The sequence below is a fragment of the Choloepus didactylus genome, chromosome 14, assembly GCF_015220235.1.
Source record: "Choloepus didactylus isolate mChoDid1 chromosome 14, mChoDid1.pri, whole genome shotgun sequence".
In the NCBI taxonomy this organism is placed as follows: domain Eukaryota; kingdom Metazoa; phylum Chordata; class Mammalia; order Pilosa; family Megalonychidae; genus Choloepus; species Choloepus didactylus.
In genome coordinates this window covers 89,688,249-89,709,147 of record NC_051320.1, presented here as the reverse complement: position 1 = coordinate 89,709,147, position 20,899 = coordinate 89,688,249, and the positions used below count along the sequence as shown (strand labels likewise).

General features: G+C 40.0%; 1 protein-coding gene across 1 annotated transcript in view; it reads left to right on the top strand.

Annotated features, from left to right (window-relative positions):
* ZFAT (zinc finger and AT-hook domain containing) overlaps positions 1 to 20,899 on the top strand; it is a 422,711-nt gene that overhangs the window by 322,844 nt on the left and 78,968 nt on the right. Inside the window, 1 exon segment of the mRNA XM_037803015.1 lies at positions 1,791 to 1,879. Within this exon segment, the coding sequence (XP_037658943.1) occupies positions 1,791 to 1,879 (89 nt within the window).

The window sequence follows — 20,899 nt, the reverse complement described above, 5'->3', positions numbered from 1 at the left end:
TTTTTTTTTTAAAGGTTTTTTTTTTCCTTGCAATTTTATTGAGATATTGTCACATACCATACAGTCATCCAATGTGTACAGTCAGTTCACAGTATCATCATGGTTGTGTGTTCATCACCACAATCAATTTTTGAACGTTTTCATTACTCCAAAAAATAAAAATAAAAATGAAAGTAAGAATAAAAATAGAAGTAAAAAAGAACACCCAAAATATCCCATCTCACCATCTCCCCCTATTATTCATTTACTTTTTGTCCCCATTTTTCTACTCATCAGTGCGTACAGTGGATAAAGGGAGTGTGAGCCACGAGGTTTCACACACAGTCACACCGTGTGAACTACATAGTTATACTATCATCTTCAAGAATCAAGGCTACTGGGTTGCAGTTCCACAGTTTTAGGTATTTCCTTCGAGCTATTCCAATACGCTAAAAACTGCAAAGGGATATCTATATAATGCATTAGAGTAACCTCCAGAATAACCTCTCAACTCCTTTTGAAGTCTCTCAGCCACTGAAACTTTATTTTGTTTCATTTCTTTTCCCCCTTTTGGTCAAGAAGGCTTTCTCAATCCCACGATGCCGGGTCCAGGCTCATCCCCATGAGTCCTTTCCCACGTTGACAGGGACATTTACACCTCTGGGAGTCATGTCCCACCGAGGGCGGGGGGGTGGCAGTTACTCAGATTCTTGATCTTAGTTCCTTGCCCACAAGGTAGAGTAACCCTGCCTGCCTCCTGCACCTTTGGGTGCACAGGTGAGATTATAGCATAACCCCCTGCTTGGCTCTTGATGCTTATTATAATGCCTTGGGTAGAGTTAGCCAGGTATGTTGTGTGAAAAATGAATTAGTTAAAAAAAGAACAGCCTCTTGTTTTTCCTTTGTAATCATCCTTTTGTTTTCCTGGGATGCTATGTGATTGGTTTCCAGATACAGCAGTTTGGTGTTTATCTACCAGCCCTTTGAGGTCAGTTTAACCCCAGTACTAGGTTTTCAGTCGTCTCTCCTGTGGTTCTCAGGGTCTCTGATGGAAACGTTCCCGTAGTCTCGATGCATTGCTCTTTTATGATTAGTCATGAATCTGCATTCTGCTATTTTAACTAGGCAGCCAAAGATTCTACCAAGTGCTCTCCCAAGCCTGTTTGATAGGTGCTGCCGGTGGCAGCTGAAAACCTTTGTACTGTTTATTCCAGGGCTCTGATGCCTCAGTAAGGACGGCTTTAAGGAGCTATCTTTCCTTGTCTCTTGCAGAGCCTCGGGGTACATCCATGAATGGCTGAGTCTCAATCTCAACTGAGGCAGTTCCATGTACTCTTCTCAGGATTCCTTTTTGCCATTTGATCTTTGACTCATTGCTCCAAGTGGCTTGATGATGAGTGAAAAAACATTTATCAACTCTGATAATGGGTCTGTGTTTAACTTTTTGAGGTGCCACCATGCTGCTGTTCATAGCGGCTGTACCGTTTTACATGCCCACCAGCAGCGTACGAGGGTTGCAACCTGCTCGTTCTTCAGGACCCCGTTCAGATGTCATTGCCCGTGGAAGCTCGCCATCCTCTCCAGGTGGGGCTGGCCGCTCCTCCCTCTGTGGCCGAGCTCCTTTCCCTTCCCACCACTCAGGGCTCCATTGCTGACTGAGCTTGCTGCGTTGTGTGGCCGCTTCCCCTCTGAGATCCTGGACTCCACAATGGCAGGGGCACCTGTGTGCCCAGCGTCGTGCCTGCAACTTTTACTTTATACACAGGAATGGGTAGCTGGGTGCCGCTCACCTTGTCCTCCCTTCTTTGCAGGGAAGCAGTTTAAGTGCACCGTGTGTGACTACACAGCAGCCCAGAAGCCACAGCTGCTGCGGCACATGGAGCAGCACGCCTCCTTCAAGGTAAGAGGGCCCGGCAGACGAGAGAGCCGCCTCGCTGTAGACCCGTTGCCTTCCCAGCTCGCGAGGTAGTGAGCATCCTTTTATTAACTTTTGGGTCCCTTCATTTTCTGCCCCCCTTAGCTGGTACACATGGAATTTGAGGCATGGCTCAGTTTACTTCATGCTGTCTCCTTTTTGAAGTGTAGCATTTTCTCTATTCTGTGGACACCAAGTCAAGAAACTGTGTAAAAGGATGCAGGAAAGAGAAGAGGAAGGCTCTTATCACAGAAAACTAGTGTAATTGAAAGAGTGCAGCTGTTAGGGATACAACTATGTGCTTGCAGATCCTGGATTACCTCAGGTCCTTCTGATAGAACAGGTGTGATGATGCCCGCCTGACAGGCCGTTGGAAGAACTGAGATAGTGTTCACTAGTCCTGCCACGGAAGAGCGTCAGAGAAGATGTGCTGGTGGAGGCTCCTGCTGATCCTTAACTGTTTATGGCAATGTTCCTAGTTACAGGTTGTAAATCATTACTCAGGAGAACAACAGAGATGGTTGGTTCAGTGGCAGTCTCCGTGCACCATGAATCACATGTGTCTTTATTTTCAAATCAAGTTTTACTTTTCTGTTTAAAAGGGACACTCATATAAAGAGCACTTCTTTTGCCAGCCTTGGGTGTGTCATCACATACATAGTCTGAGAGTTACATGTTCAGCGTCACTGGGATTCATAACAGCCCGTGGAATTGGATTGTAGTTGCCAATTCTGAAATAAAGCATTGTGTTGTTTTCTTTCCTCTTATCAGAGACCTTGACATTGGAGTAGAAGGTGCTGATGAAAGAGAATGAGGGAGAGGGAGGAAAATACAAGAGTCACAGCACCAGGGGCCGGTGCTCTCGGTATCTTTAAAATACCTCTCGCTAAAGTTCTCTGACGTGGGTGGGACTTTCCACTTTGCTTTTGTTTATGCTGCAGTTACTGACAACAAGAACTGTGTGTGGTCCAATGAATTTGTTCACTAAAAAGTTCTGCTGTCAATAAAAGATTCTGCTCGGTACTTGAAGCAACTTGACCCTGAAAATTGGTGTTGCTGCTGCTGCTGGCATATACTCCTGGGAAACAGCATCATCAAGATTTGTGCCTGTTGCAATCAGGTCCACTGCTAAGTCCCAGAGAATTGTAGAAGGGGAAGGGGCCACCAATCCCATACTCATAGCTTGTGTTTATCGAGCATCTGGTATGTTCCAGACCGTGCCAGGAACTTCACGTCCATCCACTCTGACCTCCCGACGCTAGATGCTCTTCTCCTTGTTTTACACACAGAGAACCCGAACCTCAGGCACGTTCCCTGATCACGCGTTGTTCCTTTCAGCCATGTCCCTGTGAGACTGCTGACTGCCCTGCGTTCATCATTTTGAGGTGGCAAAGACCTTTCCTGTCAGCAAATTCACTTGCCGCTCAGCTCTGCTCTGGGGGGGGAACCAGGTGGCCCCGGGGGACACGATGGTGTACGTTGTTTTAAATATCCAGGACACGAAAGACCCAGAACTAAACCTCGTCTTCCAACTCCTCATCCTGTACTTTTCTCACTACATTCATATCTGTTGCTTCTGTAGCTGCTGTTAACGTTCTCCATTGAGCAGGAGTCCTCAGGCCGGACCCACGCTTCGCCTCGTGGAAGTGTCACAGTGTAGGAACTGAGCAGCTTGAAATTAAGAGCTTTATTTCACATTTCACGGCTCGTAGATGTGTTTCTTTGGGTGACTTTGGATTTTTTTAGAATAATGCACTTATAATGCTAGAGAATGGAGAGCTAAAACAGCTCTCACTTTATTGGATGAGAAACTTAGACCCGGTGGGGCTAATTGTTTTGCTAGCAATTCCAGGTGCTAGATTTTTCCTTCTTTCCTTGGCTTTTGGCCTGAAGCATTTTCCATTCCTGCAGAGCCAGAACCAGCCAAACTCTTTCAACCCTGAAATCCCCATCATTTTCTTTCTAAGATCATTTACAATATTAGGTTTGTATGTGGAGGAAATGAATTTGGGATGGTTTTATATAATCGCACTTGCATGTGCAGCTCTTGGCTTTTGCTGCTGTGTCATGATTATCATCTAGTCCCGGGCCCCAGGAGTGGCCGAGTGCACTGGACCTTGGATTACGGCCAGTCTCCCGTGGGCTCCCTGTGCACTAGGCTTCTTTCCTGAGTGGGCTTGCAGCTGGGGTGAGAGGTAGGTCTGAATGAGACCCTCTAAATCAAACTTTGGTTACTCATGTCCTAAGAGGTAGGATAGTCTTCCAATGCAAATTAGTTTAGATAGTGTTCCTCAATTAACTGGGACTAACAAAGCAAAATGACATTACTTCGTGCTAGCTACTGTCATCCTAACAGTGGTAATTGGTCTTTCTCACCCACCCACCCCCATTTTAGTTTTATATTATTGCTGAAATGAATTACCTTAGCCTTAGTGGCTTAAAACAGCACACATTTGGTATCTTACAGTTCTGTAGTTCAGAAGTCCAACACTGGGCTAAAATGAAGTGTTCCTTTCTGGAGACTCTAGGAGAAAATCTATTCCTTTTGCCTTTTCCAGGGTCGAGAGGCCACCTGCATCCCTTGGCTTGTGGTCTCCCTTCCGCCACTTTCATCTCGTCCCATCTACTTCCACAACTCTTCTCATTGGCCTCCCTCTCTCACATGTAAGGGCCCTCGTGATTACATTAGACCAGCTGGATAACCCAAGATAATGTCTTTATCTTAAGGTCAACTGATTAGCAACCTTAATTCTATCTATATAAAATAAAAACTAGAATAAAAAAGAACATCCAAAACATTCCATTCCCCTCCTCCCTCCATTGTTCATTTACTTTTTTTTCACACTCATTCATTGTTTTTTTAACTTTATCAAAAAGTTAAAAAAACAAACAATGAAAAAAATTTCATGCAAAACCAAAACAAAGGAATAAGAAGAAACAGCTAACCTAAAATAACTACATTGCTTGCAACATGTTCCTACCCTAGCCCGAGAAAATAGACAGACTGTAACCCAACAAAGGAATAAGAAAAACAAATAACCTAAAATAATTACATTTCTGTGAACTTGTTCCTACCATACCCTCCAGAAATTAACAAACCATGGGCATTCCTGAGCATTCCCAGAACATTAAGTTTATCCTTCTTAACTTCTCTGTTCTTATTAGATTATTGTTCCCCCTTCACTATTTGCTATCATTAGTTCCCCTACATTCTACAATATAAACCATTTATTTTACATTTTTCACAGAGTTCACATTTGTGGTAACATACAATATTTCTCTTTCTATGCCTGGCTTATTTCGCTCAGCATTATGTCTTCAAAGTTCATCCATGTTGTCATATGTTTCATGACATCGTTCCTTCTTACTGCCATGTAGTATTCCATCGTGTGTATATACCACATTTTGTTTATCCACTTGTCTGTTGAAGGATGTTTGGGTTGTTGCCGTCTCTTCGCAATTGTGAATCTTGCTGCTCTGAGCATTGGCATACAGGTATCTGTTCGTGTCGCTGCTTTCAGATCTTCTAGGTATATACCGAGAAGAGCAATTGCTGGATTGAAGGGTAATTCTATATCTAGTTTTCTAAGGAACCGCAAGACTGTCTTCCGGAGTGGCTGTACCATTATACAGTCCCACCTACAATGAATAAGAGTTCCAGTTTCTCCACATCCTCTCCAGCATTTGTAGTTTCCTGTTTGTTTAAAGGCAGCCAGTCTAATTGGTATGAGATGGCATCTCATTGTGGTCTTAATTTGCATCTCCCTAATAGCTAGTGAAGTTGAACATATCTTCATGTGTTTTTTGGCCATTTGTATTTCCTCTTCAGAGAACTGTCTTTTTGTATCTTTTGCCCATTTTATAACTGGGCTGTCTGTACTACTGTCATTGAGTTGTAGGATTTCTTTATATATGCAAAATATCAGTCTTTTGTCAGATGCATGATTTCCAAATATTTTTTCCCATTGAGTTGGCTGCCTCTTCACCTTTTTGACAACTTCCTTTGAGGTACAGAAGCTTTTAAGTTTGAGTAGTTCCCATTTATCTATTTTTTCTTTTGTTGTTTTTGCTTTGGGTATAAGGTGTAGGAAGTGACCTCCTAATACAAGGTCTTGAAGATGTTTCCCTACATTATCTTCTAGGAGTTTTATGGCACTGTCTCTTATATTGAGGGCTTTAATCCATTTTGAGTTAATTTTTGTGTAGGGTGTGAGGTAGGGGTCCTCTTTCATTCTTTTGGATATGGATATCAAGCTCTCCCAGCCCCATTTGTTGAATAGACTGTGATGTCACAGTTCACTGGTTTTGGGGGCCTTATCAAACATCAGTAGACTGTAGATCTGGGGGTCTATTTCCAGACTCTCCATTCGATTCCATTATCAATATATCTATCTTTGTGCCAGTGCCATGCTGTTGTGGCTACTGTGGCTTTATAATAAACTTCAAAGTCAGGGAGTATAAGTCCTCCTGCTTTGTTTTTCTTTTTTAGAATGTTTTTAGCAGTTCGAGGCATCTTCCCCTTCCAAATAAATTTGATAGCTAGCTTTTCCAAGTATGCAAAGTAGGTTGTTGGAATTTTGATAGGAATTGCATTGAATCTGTAGATGAGTTTGGGTAGAATTGACATCTTAATGACATTTAGCTTTCTTATCCATGAACAAGGAATATTTTTCCATCTTCCTAGGTCCCCTTCTATTTCTTTTAGTAAAGTTATGTAGTTTTCTATGTATAGGTCTTTTACATCCTTGGTTAAGTTTATTCCTAGGTTCTTGATTTTTTTAGTTGCTGTTGAGAATGGTATCTTTTTCTTGAGCGTCTCTTCGGTTAGGTCATTTATAGTGTATGGGAACATTACTGACTTATGTGCATTAATCTTGTATGCTGCTACTTTGCTAAATTTGTTTATTAGCTCAAGTAGCTGTGTCATTGATTTCTTAGGGTTTTCCAGATATAAGATCATATCTTCTGCAAATAATGAAAGTTTTACTTCTTCCATTCCAATTTGGATGCCTTTTATTTCTTTGTCTTACTGGATTGCTCTAGCTAGCACTTCTAGCACAATGTTGAATAACAGTGGTGACAGTGGGCATCATTGTCTCATTCCTGATCTTAGAGGGAAGGCTTTCAGTCTCTCGCCATTGAGTACTATGCTGGCTTTGGGTTTTTCATATATGCCCTTTATCATATTGAGGAAGTTTCCTTCAATTCCTATCTTTTGAAGTGTTTTTATCAAAAAAGGATGCTGGATTTTGTTGAATGCTTTTTCAGCATCTATTGAGATGATCATTTGATTTTCCCTTTTGATTTGTTAATGTTTTGTATTACATTGATTGATTTTCTTATGTTGAGCCATCATCCTTGCATGCCTGGAATGAACCCCACTTGGTCATGGTGTATGATTTTTTTAATGTGTCTTTGGATTCAATTTGAAAATATTTTGTTGAGAATTTTTTAATTGATATTCATCAGGGAGATTGGCCTGTAGTTTTCCTTTCTTGAAGCATCTTTACCTGGTTTTGGTATTAAAGTCATGTTAGCTTCATAAAATGAATTAGGTAAGAGTTTAAGTAAGATTGGTGTCAGTTCTTTTTGGAAAGTTTGGTAGAATTCCCGTGTGAAGCCATCTGGCTCTGGCTTTAAAATTTTTTAAATTTCTTTGGGCTCTGCAGTAATGTTGCCTCTCTCATTTATTATTTTGTTTATTTGGGTCTTCTCTCTTTTTGATTTTGTCAGTCTAACTAGGGGCTTGTCAATCTTGTTGATCTTCTCAAATAACCAACTTTTGGTGTTATTTATTCTCTCGATGGCTTTTTTGTTCTCTGTGTCATTTATTTCTGCTTTAATCCTTGTTATTTCTTTTTTTCTACTTGGTTTAGGATTAATTTGCTGTTCATTTTCTAGCTTCTTCAGTTGCTCCATTAGTTCTTTGATTTTAGCTCTTTCTTTCTTTATAATGTATGCATTTAAAGCTATAAATTTCCCCCTCAATACCGCCTTTGCTGCATTCCATAAGTTTTGATATGTTGTGTTCTCATTTTCATTCATCTCTGTATACTTAGAAATTTCTCTTGCTATTTCTTCTTTAACCCACTGATTATTTAGGAGTGTGTTGTTTAACCTCCATATATTTGTGAATTTTCTAAGTCTCTGATGATTATTGACTTCTAACTGTATTCCATTGTGATCAGAGAATGTGCTTTGAAGAATTTCAATCTTTTTAGATTTATTGAGGCCTGTTTTACATCCCAGCATATGTTCTATTCTGGAGAAAGTTCCATGAGCACTAGAAAAGAATGTGTATCCTGGTGATTTGGCATGTAATGTTCTATATATGTCTGTTAATTCAAATTCATTTGTCAGATTGTTTAGGTTTTCAGTTTCCTTTTTGATCCTCTGTCTGCTTGCTCTATCTATAGGAGAGAGTGATATATTGAAGCCTCCTACAATTATTGTGGAAACATCTATTCCTTCCTTCAGTTTTGCCAATGTTTGTCTCATGTATTTTGGGGCACTTTGATTGGGTGCATAGAGATTTATGATTGTTATTTCTTCTTGTTGAATTGTCCCTTTTATTGGTATATCATGACCTTCTTTGTCTCTTATAACATCCTTGCATTTAAAGTGACTTTTATCTGAGATTAATATTACTACTCCTGCTTTCGTTTGGCTGTAGCTTGCATGGAATATTTTTTTTTCCATCCTTTCACTTTCAATTTCTTTGTGTCCCTGTATCTAAGATGAGTCTCTTGTAAGCAGTGTATCATGGTTCATATTTTTAAATCTATTCTGCCAATGTATATCCTTTAAATTGGGTAGTTTAATCCATTCACATTTAGTGTTATTACTGTGAAGGAATTTCTTGAATCAGCCATCCTATCCGTTGGTTTTTGTTTGTCAGATATATTTTTTCCCTCTCTCTCTTTATTTCCTTTAACATACCCTTACTAAATCTCTTTGGTTCTGAACACTTCCCCATACCTCTCTCTCCTTTCTTTGTTTCTCTGCCAGTAGGGCTCTCTTTAGTATCTCTTGTAGGTCAGGTCTCTTGTTAGCAGATTCTCTCAGCATTTGCTTGTCCATGAAGATTTTAAGCTCTCCCTCAAATTTGAAGGAGAGCTTTGCTGAATAAAGAATTCTTGGTTGGCTATTTTTCTCTCTCAGAATTTTAAATATGTCATACCACTGCCTTCTCACCTCCATGGTGGCCACTGAGTAGTCACTGCTTAGTCTTATGTTGTTTCCCTTGTATATGGTGAATTGCTTTTCTCTTGCTGCTTTCAGAACTTGCTCCTTCTCTTCAGCATTTGACAGTCTAATCAGAATATGTCTCAGAGTGGGTTTATTTGGATTTATTCTGTTTGGAGTTCATTGGGAGTCTATGATTTGCATATTTATGTTGTTTAGAAGGGTTGGGAAGTTTTCCCCAACAATTTCTTTGAATAATCTTCCTAGACCTTTACCCTTCTCTTCCCCTTTTGGAACACCAGTGATTCTTATAGTTTGTGCTTTATATTGTCCATCATGTCCCTGATATGCATTTCAAATTGTTCAATTTTTTCTCCATCCTTTCTTTTGTACTTTCACTTTTCATTCTGCACTCTTCCAGTTCACTTATTCTTTCCTCAGCTTCCTCTAATCTAGTACTGTGTATATACAAAATCTTTTTAATTTGATCAACAGTTTCTTTTATTTCCATAAGATCATCTATTTTATTGTTTACTCTTGCAAATTCTTCTTTATGTTCTTCTGGGGTCTTCTTCATGTCCTTTATATTCTGTGCCATGATGTTGTTGTTTGTGATTACTTCTTTGATTAATTGCTCCAAGTATTGTGTCTCCTCTGATTTTTGATTTGGGTGTTTGGGTTTGGGTTATCCATGTCTTCTGGTTTCTTCATATGCTTTTAAATTTTCTGTTGTTTTTGGCCTCTTGGCATTTGCTTATCTTGATATGGGTCTTTTAGGATATTCTGGCTTATTTGAACAATTATCTATAATTTGTTGGCGCTATAGCTTGGTGGAGTGTACTTTCCCTGACTTACCAGCAGATGGTGCCACTGACCCACCTATTACCCTCAAACCAGTTCTCCCCAACTTCATTTCTGCGGTGAGTGGGGGTCCGAATCTTGTGAGGGTCCAATCAGTGCACCAAATTTCCATGTGTAGTTGGTGTAGCCAGCCCTGAAGGTGGGGGGTGTGCCTTGTGCAGTTAGGGAGGTAAGACAGCTTTAAGACCCAAATCTCCCAGCTGTTCCTGGAGACGTACAGCTGTTGCATGAGCACAAGCCTTCAGCTCAGACTGCCCACAGTCTGTCTCTGCCGCACGCCCACAAGTCCCTGGGATTGGTGTAGGTCCCTTGGGACTTCTGCGTGGGACGCCACCTCCATGCCATGCCCTCCGCAGGCCTCTGTGGAGGGAAAACTGTGCAACATCACAGGCGAGCGGAATTCCCTAGGAAAGCTCTCGGCCATGGTGCCTTGCAGGGGCAAACCCATCCTGCTGAGAATATGGCTGTACGGGGCATGTTAATTTCCCACTTCCGCGGACCTCGGCCTTCCTAGCTCTGGGGCAGTTGGCTGTGGGTGTGGGAAAGGCTATCATCCATGCCAGATACTAAGGTGTGTTCCTGGGGTGTGGAAAGCACTCCCCACTGCACTGAACTGCGTGGCTCTCACTGCCAGACCCATAGTTGCTTTTGGGGTTTTTAAACTAATCATCTCCAAACGCTGATCCCCGGTTTCTCCCCACCGCGGCGTGGCTGCTGTCTTCCAGCAGCCTCACTCGTCTCCTAAAGCAGACTCTTGGTTTCACCAAGTGCACAGTCACTGTGGATGTAGCAGACCTTGTCCGGCCGGTACAACGCTGGAACTGGTATTCTGGAGCACTTTCTGTCTGTTATCTAATGTTTTTCATGGAGAAGTATCTTGCTGTGTCTCTCCTAATCCACCGTCTTGGATCTCTCTCCTGATGTGTTGATTTTTAAGATGCGGTTGAGGTCATACTATAAATATACATTTTTTGGCTAGAGGTCAGAGGGTCAGCTTTCTTGCTGATAAAGCTCTTTTGGAGTTTACTTTATTTCTGAGTTGGACAGAATAACCTTACCATCAAAGCCGTTCTGGAGATCCTAAATGCAATTGTAAATACTGCCTTTTTAACTTGTCATTTCATAGGCATTTTCCCATTTCATGAAAATACATTTATAAACTATATTTAAGAATGACTGTCCCATAGGTCAATGAACAATTCTTCACATAATTGGATGGTAGGTCAATCCCAGTTTCTGCTTGCAGTGGACACCTTCATGCCAAAAACATTCCCTTTCATTGTAAAATCTCAAGGACTTCATAAACACTGGTGAAGCCCATTAGGGCACTGAGAATTCACAAATAGTGAAGGTGTTATATGCTGTTCTTGCAGCTGCAGCTAAAATGTATTTCCTAGCTGGAACCTTAAAGAAGTACCAGAGAAGATACTTGGACATGATAAACTGCTGCTGAGCCAGGAGTCTTTAAGCAAAAATAGGTTTTGTCCTTCAGTCCAGGTGTTCAAATCTTTGCATTCTTGCAAATAAATAGGCTCAGACACCATTATGTAAGGAATGAGATCAATAAGCAGGGATCACTGTGTAGCTTTTTCTCTGTATTGTTAGGTTCTTGCTGACCCATAACTCCATTTATGGCAATGTTCCCAATTGCAGGTTGTGATATTAGAATCATTACTCAGAAGAACAAAAGTGCTGGTTGATTTGGTGACTGTCTCCTTGCACATGAATCAAAAGTATCTATTTTTAAATCACATTTTATCTTTCTGTTTAAAAGGGACACTTATTTAAAGAAAACACTTCTTTCGCTAACCTTACATATATCATGACGTATATGGTTTGAGAGTTATATGTTCATCATCGCTGGGGATTCATCCATCTTGTGAAATTAGATTGTAATTACTGATTCTGAAATAAATAGTTATGCTGTTTTCTTTCTCGTCTTCAGAGGCATTGAAGTTGGGGTGAGAGATATAGATGAAAAATATGTATCTGTCTATCAAGAGAATGAGAGAGAGAATGAAAGAGAGAGCAGAGGGTGGGATGGGGGAGAGAGGGGACTATTTGAGTGTCAGAGGAAAGGCAAGCTGGGGCCTATAACACAACCCTATACAAAAATGGCTCTACAGATCTACCATTTTAGCTGATTTCACTCTGCCTCCTTTCCAGATCACTTCCTTGCTTGAGTTGCCCATTTTTTCTAGCAAACTATCCTAGTTTTCTCTGTGTTAGTTTACTTATTAGATATCAAAGACCGAAAATGGTACTTTAAGATAATGTGTTTTAAAATCGAAGAAAAATATTGATTGAACAGCTGGAATTATTTTTCTTTTCATTTGATGTCAGCTTTTTAATATTTGTCTTATTTTTATGAATGATGTTTCATATTAAAAAATGAACTGCTATCAGTAGCCCAATTGAAAAACAGGCAAAAGATATAAATAGAACAGATCCCAGAGAAGGGGATAATTCTGGGGTGTGTGATAAGATGCCCAACTTCACTGTTTATAATAAAAGAAAGTCAAATGAAATAACACTAAGATACCATATTTCACTTAATCAGATTAGTGAATATTCAAAAGTTTGTTAGCTCATCCTTCAGTGAGACTGAATAAACAGCCATTCTCATACATTGGCAGTGGGAGTATAAGTGACTACATCCTCTGCGGAGCACTATTTGGCAGAATCTAGCAAAATTTCAAATACATATATTCTTTGATTCAGGACTACCATTTGTAAGAATTTATCCTAGAGATACACTTGCAGATGTACAAAGTGTGTACTGTTCAGGATTATTCATTGGAAATAACTGAAATGCTCATGAATAGGGACAGGATTAAATGAACGATGGTGCATCCAGGCAACAGAATTCTTTGTAACTATAAAAAGTAAGGAAACACTCTACTTACTTCTATGAACAGCTATTTAAGATATGTAATGAAATGCAAACAGCAAGGTTAAGAAAACAAAGAAACATTACCTTTTTGGGTTGATTGAGGGATGGAACTATGGATGGGAGCATGGAGCCAGAAATGAGACTTTTCCTTGAATATAATTTTTAAACCATGAGAACTGAATGTTTTACTTATTTGACACATTTAAGTGAAAAGCAGCAAAGCTATAAATAAAAATGATAAGCTAGAAACTACCCAATGTCAAAGCAGAATGTAAACATGTTTCTCATGGTAGTACATCATACCATGAAGATAGTGATAAATATCTTTTTTGGAATTTCATGGCGATTCTGTTTGGCATTTGAAAATCTCTGAGAGCAATGAGGTCTTGTAGAAAAAATTTGAGATTTAAAACCAGAGAGACTCAGGTTCAAGTGCTGCTGCACCACTCCCGCAGGATGTGTTATTCAGCTTCTTTACAGAGATTTTATTGTTTGTAAAATGGTGATGACCATTTTATCTCCCTGGGGATATCAAAAGCAATACCATTTGTTTGATTAGTGGGTAAGGTACATGGTAGATGTTCAAAAAGGTTGACTCGTTTTCCTTTTATCTCTTGAGAATGACTCCGCTTCCCAGAACAATCAAAGCAAGGTTTAGAAAACCAGCTTGATCACATTTTTTCTTTTCATTATGATTAAATTGTGTTTACAAATCACTCAAAGTATTATTTTTCTAGTTATCATGTTTTCATTCTTATGTATTTTTGGGTATTGATGGTATTGTACTATGTTTTGAACAAATTTATGGCTTTGTAATTAGACAGATAACTCTCAAATTGTTTTCACCACTGCTACTTCTGAGTTGACCTTAGGGATTCCTTTGCCTTTTGGAGTCTGTGTCTCCTTTTTTTGGAAAATATGAACAATAATATAATTATTTCAAGGGCTACTTTTAGGAGAGGTTGATTTGAGGAAATAGATCAGAAAAAATGTCTCCCCACAGCCTCCAGCCCTGCCATGGCCAGTCTTGGGGAGCGTAGTGCTGGGGAGCCACCTTGGGCTTTCATCAAAGAGAGCTTGAGGGCTTTCTTCTTAAAGGGAGAAACTCTGGCCTCTTGCATGCTTTCCACCAGATTAGTTCTTCTCCAATTTTAGTCAGCATCAGAATTGTCTTGGGACAATACCTGTGATTATAATAGGTTTCCACAACCGTGGGATGCTTTCAATAAGCTTGGAGCCCAGCCCAGCATCTTTGACTTCAACACTTTCCCACAGGACTCTGATAGAGGGCTCTGCAGACCATAGTCTCAGAGCCACAACCCTGGATTTTGAACTCTGTGAAGGAGAGGCCATATCTAGGTCTACATTTAAAGTATGTTCCTGTGAACAGCATACAAGAGGATCTTGTATGTGTGTTTGTGTATATGTCTGTGTAACCAGTGTGATAATCACTGTCTTTTAATTGGAGTATTTAGTTCATTTACACTTAATGTAATTATTGACATGTTTGAATTTAAGAGCATGTATCTGTCATGTCAGTTCTTTGTTCTCTTTTTTTCTTTTCTGGCTTCTTTTTGATGAATCAAGTGTTTTTCAGTATTCCATTTTATCTCCTCTATTGGCTTTATCCCCCTGAAGAATAGAAAGTTTTTTCTATTTTTAAAAATTTTTGTTTTATATAGCAGTTGTAGATTTACAGAAAAATTGTGAAGATAATACAGAAAGTTCCTATCATCCCATACTTAATTTCTCTTATTACCATCTAACATTACTGTGGTACATCTGTTATAATTAATAAACTGGTATTGATACATTATTATTAATTAAAGTCCATACTTTATTCAGATATCCTTAGTTTTTACCTAATGATCTTTTCCTGTTCCCGGATCCCATTTAGGATGCCACATTACATTTAGTAGTCTTGTCTTCTTATGCTCCCCATGGCTGTGACAATCCTCAGACTTTTTTATTGTTTTTGATGACCATGGCAGTTTTGAGGAATACTGGTCAGGTATTTTGTAGAATATCCCTCAATTAGGATTTGTTGACTTTTTAACTATACCTTTTTGCATTTTAACTGATTGTTATAGATGTTATTATATGCATCTTTAAAAAAATCTTGCTTCAAATAATATTATACTATTTCATGAACAATTTAAGAACCTTAAAATGCTTTAATTCATCTTATTCCCCTCCTACCCTTTGTATACATTACCTCTATTAGTGTTATAAACTTCTCATTACGGTGTTATTATATTTTGCTTTGAACAGTCAATATTTTAAAAACATTTAAAATATACATGTGAAAAGATAATTAAGAAAAAAATTTTATATTTAACTATATATTTATATGGTTAACCTTTTTAGTGTTCCTTTTTTTTCCTGCAGGCCTGGGCTTCCATCTGATAAGTTTTCCTTTAGCTTGGAGAACTTCTTTTAGCATTTCTTATGTTTGTTTGCTGGAGTTGAATTCTCACAGCTGTCTATTTTAAACTGTATTTATTTTGTCTTCAATTTTGAAGAATATTTCTACTGGCTATACATTTCTAGCAGCCATCACTCTAAAGATATTGTTCTATTATTGTTTGATCTTAATTGTTTCTATTCCTGATCAGTGTTTCCCTATATGTAATGGGTCTTTTTCCTCTGGCTGTTTTTAAGATTTTCTCTCTTAATTTTCACTGTATTGACATCAGCAGGTCTAGTCATGTTTTCCCTTGTGTTTCCCTTGCTTGGGGCTTGCTGAGCTTCTTGGATCAACTGTCTTTGATGAGTTTCAGTACATTCTCAGCCCTTATCTCCATAAATATTCCTTCTGCTCCACTTTCTCTCTCCTTTCCCTCAAGGACTCTAATGCCACATATATTAGACTATTTGTTTTTATCTCACGGTGGTCAGATAATCTTGTTTTTCTCTCTTTTTAAAATTCTTCTTTCTCTTTGAGTTTTGATTTGTATGATTTCTAGTGACCTATCTTCAAGTTCATCCATCCTTTCTTCTAGCCTTTCAAATCTGCTGTTAAGACCATCAAACGAATTATTCATTTCTGATGTTTTATTTATTTCTGGCATTTCCATTTAGTCTTTTTTATAGTTTTTATTTCTCTGCTCACATTTACCATCTGCTCACACATGTTTTCCGTCTTTTCCAGTAGAGCCTGTAACATATTTTTCATGGTTTCTGTCTAGGAATTTCAACATCTGAGCCATGTGCGCATCTGCTTTTATTGGCTTTTTTCCCCCTTGATTTGGGGTCTTGCTTTTTCACATGTCCCATAATTTTGATTGAATGCTGAATAGTGAGTGTAAAAGAGGTACATGATAGCTGTACCTCAGTATACACCTCTTCTCTATCAGACCATTAGTCTGGGGGTCAGTAAATACAACCTGTTTGGGCTCTTTTACAGATCTAGAGTCAGTTTTCCACTGCCTTCAGATGTTTGAGGATGGGGTCAGAACTTTCCTTTCAGTAAGGCTGGGGATCTGAGCACCAGTGAGACTCCAGAAATCTCTTTGCATTTTACAGACCTGCCTGCTGGCTTTCTTAGCCATGTGGGATCAGTCTCAACTTTCTGCCATAGATTTGGATTGATGGGGAGTTCCTACTTCTCTCCAGCCTCACCCCTGGCTCTCTGCTCCTTAGGTGATCTCTCTCTTCTCTCCTGCCCTGCTCTCAGCCTTCAGCCCCTAAGCCCTTGCACTTGGATTCATGGGAGTTTGTCAATGGGAGAAATAAGCATGCAAGTTTGAGGTGAACCCTTTGTCTTACAGCTCAAGCCCTTCCTTGGTTGAATTAGACATTGTGGCTCTACAGTTAGACTATTTCAGAATCCAGCTTGCTGCTTACTGCCTTTGTGACCTTGGGCAAGTCCCCTAGCCTCAGGAACTTACCTATAGCATGGGGGCTGTGAGTATTAAATAAGTGCTTAAAAGAGGGCTTGGCACACAGTTCTCAAGTGTTCCTTCTGCAACACAAACCCTGTCCTGCTTTCTTTCTTTCTCCTTTCAAGATTGTCAAAACTGTGCAGTCTCTTCCTCTTTATCATGCCTTTGTCTATGTGTCTTGGTGTCCGTGACCTGCTTTGTTTGCTCTTTGGGTCATCTTCACCTAATTTCACTGATTTGGCACATTCCTTCCAAACGTGTCTGACCACATAAACATGCCACTTAACGCAGAGAACCTTTTGCAAGGTACATTTTTCCACATGGCATTCTTAACACATTCTCCTTCTTCTATCATTGACCATCTCTTCTGAACAATATTGCCCACCACTGCCAGACCTGTTGGCTGGGCTTTCAGAGTTTCCCCATACAGTGGTCTAGCCCTGCTCTTTCCCGCATCATTCTCTCTTCACTGCTTCCCACCCTTTTTTTTTTTTTTTTTTTTTTTTTTTTTTGCATTACACCAAGACATGTCACAGGCCCCAATGTGGGAGGAAGTTTGTGCTTTGAGTCTTCCTCTGTGAGGCTCCAAGTGCACCAAGAGGTCCCTGACTTCCAGAAAGTAAGTCAAGAATTTGGTGTGTGAATGTGCAGTCGGCTTAAAAATAATAATAACAATTCCAGCCTGTTTTCAAAATCTGTGCATTCTGGAAACTGTTCAGTGTGACTTAGTGCTGATCCTTCCTTCTTACTTCTGAATTCTTAATTTCTGAAGCAGAATCATCCTCTGATCTGTTCTACAAATAATTTTGATCATCCCCTACCCCTGAATTTCAGAAGATGAGGCTGGCCTGCTAACCTTTTAGACATAGATGAGTATGTTCTTTCAAAAGGGAGCCAGCCAGACCATCATCTTGAAAAGACAGTGTTTAATTTATGTTTGATGTGCTGAATTCTCAAAAATTTGTATCACAATGCCTGAAAAATAGCTTACCTGCAGTTGATTTAAAATTTTCAAAACTGAACTATTTTTCACAAAACTGGTGTGAAATAAGGAGGATTTCAGTTAGGATTTAATTATATGATGAACATTTCCTAAGTTTTCTGTGTCACATGCATCATACCATAATCTAACATTTAGAGTTGTAAGAGATGCTGTAAAGTAATAAAATTTCATCTGAAGTTTTGATGGAAAGCATGTGGCTACTCATTCATTCCACACACCTGGACTGAGCCCCCACTGTGCACCAGGCACTATGAAGGAGGTTTTAGGGTGAGACAAGGTGTCCGTCTGCTAGCTCACAAATCTCAGGGCAGCCACGTGCACAAAAAAGAAACAGCAAAGTCTTTTAGGTGCTACAGGAAAATTACATGCAAAGAACTGTGGGAAACCAGAAGACCACTTATTCCAACTCTACTGGATTTTAAAAGTTATCTTTTAATTGGGTTAATATTATCCTATAGTGTAAAACCTATAGATTAAAAGGTCTCTGACTGATATCCACAAACAATGGAAGTTAGTGCAATCTCTCACTGCATTCCTGAGAGTGAAGTGGGTCTCTAAGGCCTTCAGCCTTTGTCTGTGTGTAGCTGAAACCAGTTATCTGTACAAAAGACATCAGCATTTGAGCACATAGAACGCGTAAAGGGCTAAGATGCCAAATTGAACAAAGGTGGAAAATTGGATGAGGTCAGCCAAGGATGTGCCTAAGTAATTTATTCTTACTTTCCAATCTAAACAGAGGAACCAAGGGAGTAGAGTGAGGAAATGATCTTCAAGAAGCAGAATGTTTGGAAGCCACACATTCAGAAACAGCTCAAGTTCATACTCATCCCGAGATTATCAGTACCCCTCAGTGTTGAAGCATCTGCCGTTGCTTATGGCATTATGGTTTTATCTCTCCTTTCACTTCTCCTAGTACCCAGGAGATGTTTTCCTCTTTCCACCACAAGGCTCTACCACAATGCTGAATGTTTAGTTAAATATCTAGAGTCAGGATAAAGAAGACAGGTGAGCCAGTCCCTTTTATACTAGCTGGGTGCTGGATAGCACAGCAGCCACTTTACATGTATTACCTCATCTGATCCTCACAAAACTCTGACAAAGTAGGTATTAGTATGCCCATTTTACAGATAAGGAAACTGAGGCTCAGAGTTTGGTTAAGTAACATGCTCAAGAGTATGCAGTTAGTACATGATAGAGCTGGGATTTTGACCTGCGTCTCTTTGTAGACAAAGCTACTCTCTCCCCATTAGCCCTTTCTCATCTTCATGAAAGGCAGAGGGGCACTTTGTACCCCCTTGTCCTTTTTCCCCCTCACTGCCTTGATTATATAAACCTGAAGTGAAAAGTTTAGCTAGCAAAACTCCAGAAAAATCTTTGAGCAAAATGCTGAGTGAGTGTAAATGTAGTAGCCAGAACATTTCCCAAGTTCAGTGGAAATTACTGAACTGAGAGGCAAGGCAGGTAAGAAGCAAAGTGCAGGGTTTCTGTTGCTGTTGTTTGCTTTGTCTTTCAGTTTTGAATTTGCAAGATGTGAGATTAGTGGAGCATGCTTTTCTGTTTTTCCTTGAGTGTGTAAGTGTGTGGGAAGGGGCTGGGGTGGGGTGGTCAGAGGAACCATTTATTAAATTGTTTTGAACTGAAAATGTCTCCGATAAAAACCTGTTTGTGTCATCTTCTGCTTCATTGTATTTTAGATTTTAAGGCACCTTTTATAAAATAAAAGGAAATTGAATTGTTTTATGTTAAATTAGTGTGCCATATATTCTCTGGAAATACTGCCTTTTTGACAGCACAAACGATTACAGAAAATCTATAATTGGAGATCACTGAAGAGTCTTCTAAGCTCTTGCACAAAAAGCAATTAGTGGGGAATGATTTACTATTTATCGTGATGAGATAATTGTCTCAACGTGAGCCATTTTGGACTTGTGGTACTCCGGGGTTTGAAAACATTTATTCTTTGAAATTGTTTAATTTATCCCTGGCCTTATTTTAAGACAGAAATAGCTTTGTTCTTGTTATATACAAAAATCTGACTTTTTTTCTTCTGAGTCTTTACCCCCAGGCTTGGTTTTTGTCCCTCTTGGGGCTGACCCTGGAAGTAAGTCACAGCCCCATCTTCTCTTATTTATAAATTCTAAAGAGATAGGACAAAAAAGTCAAAGAAGGGGAGAGTGTCTGCCTTCCCTCCAGGCATGGATGGTACAGGGTGGATTCGGCCTCGAGCCTTGCAGCTGTCAGGAAGGCTGCGGTTGCAGACAGCAGCATAATGTCTGGCATCTGGCTGAATTGTACGTGGCCAGTGGGACAAGGAGAGGGGAATGCTGTGCTCATTCATGTTGACAAACCGTAAACATCTGGCATTGCTTTGAAATCTTCAGTAAACCATCTCTCAAGGCTGAACATCAGGAATGCAAGTCCATGGAAGTCCATTTCTCTTCTGGTTCCCCCTGGCATGTGGGCCTCTTCCTTTGTGGTTTCTCTTTACGTCTCTTAGCTTCTGCTTCTGCATTTCCTTGGCCCCTCTTCTGTCTCCTGGCACTGTCTGTGCATCACTAGGATCTTTGCAGACTTGTCAGTTTGGGGGGCAGTTTATCAGCCCCCCGCATGGTTCTGTGTGTATGCAGTTCATGTTTACCTTTGAGTGCAAGCTAAGAAAGGTAATATCCAGGCAGGTGTTCTTCAGGACTTGCCCTTATAAGCACCGGCATTTATCTTATAATTTATAATCTCAATTCCTACAACTATGCCTGTATGTTTTTCCTTTTAAGAGGCTTACTTCCCAACCGAGGAGTGTAAGTCTTGGCGGTTGACCTGACCAGTGTGTCTCTCACTCGGGGGTGGTGGTGGGGGTACCAGCAGGCGGCTCTGCTGACAGGCCTCCCTGGCAGTGAGCGGGTTTTGGGGATGTGCTCTGTGTGTCTGTGAAACACTCCAGTCTGTAAGCCTGTGGCATTGTCCACAACATAATGAATGGCTCATGAGCTTGATGATGACTCATGCTGGATGATCCGGTGTGGGTTATGGATCCCAGAGGTTCAATGTGTTGGAATCTTTCTTGGGGGCATATTTAACATTGAGTAGCAAGGCTAACCTGGCAGTCACCCAGTCAAGGTTGTGTTTTGGGTGTGTGTAGTACCCAGAACTCCATTGGGTACAGTGGGTAACCCAACTGAAGT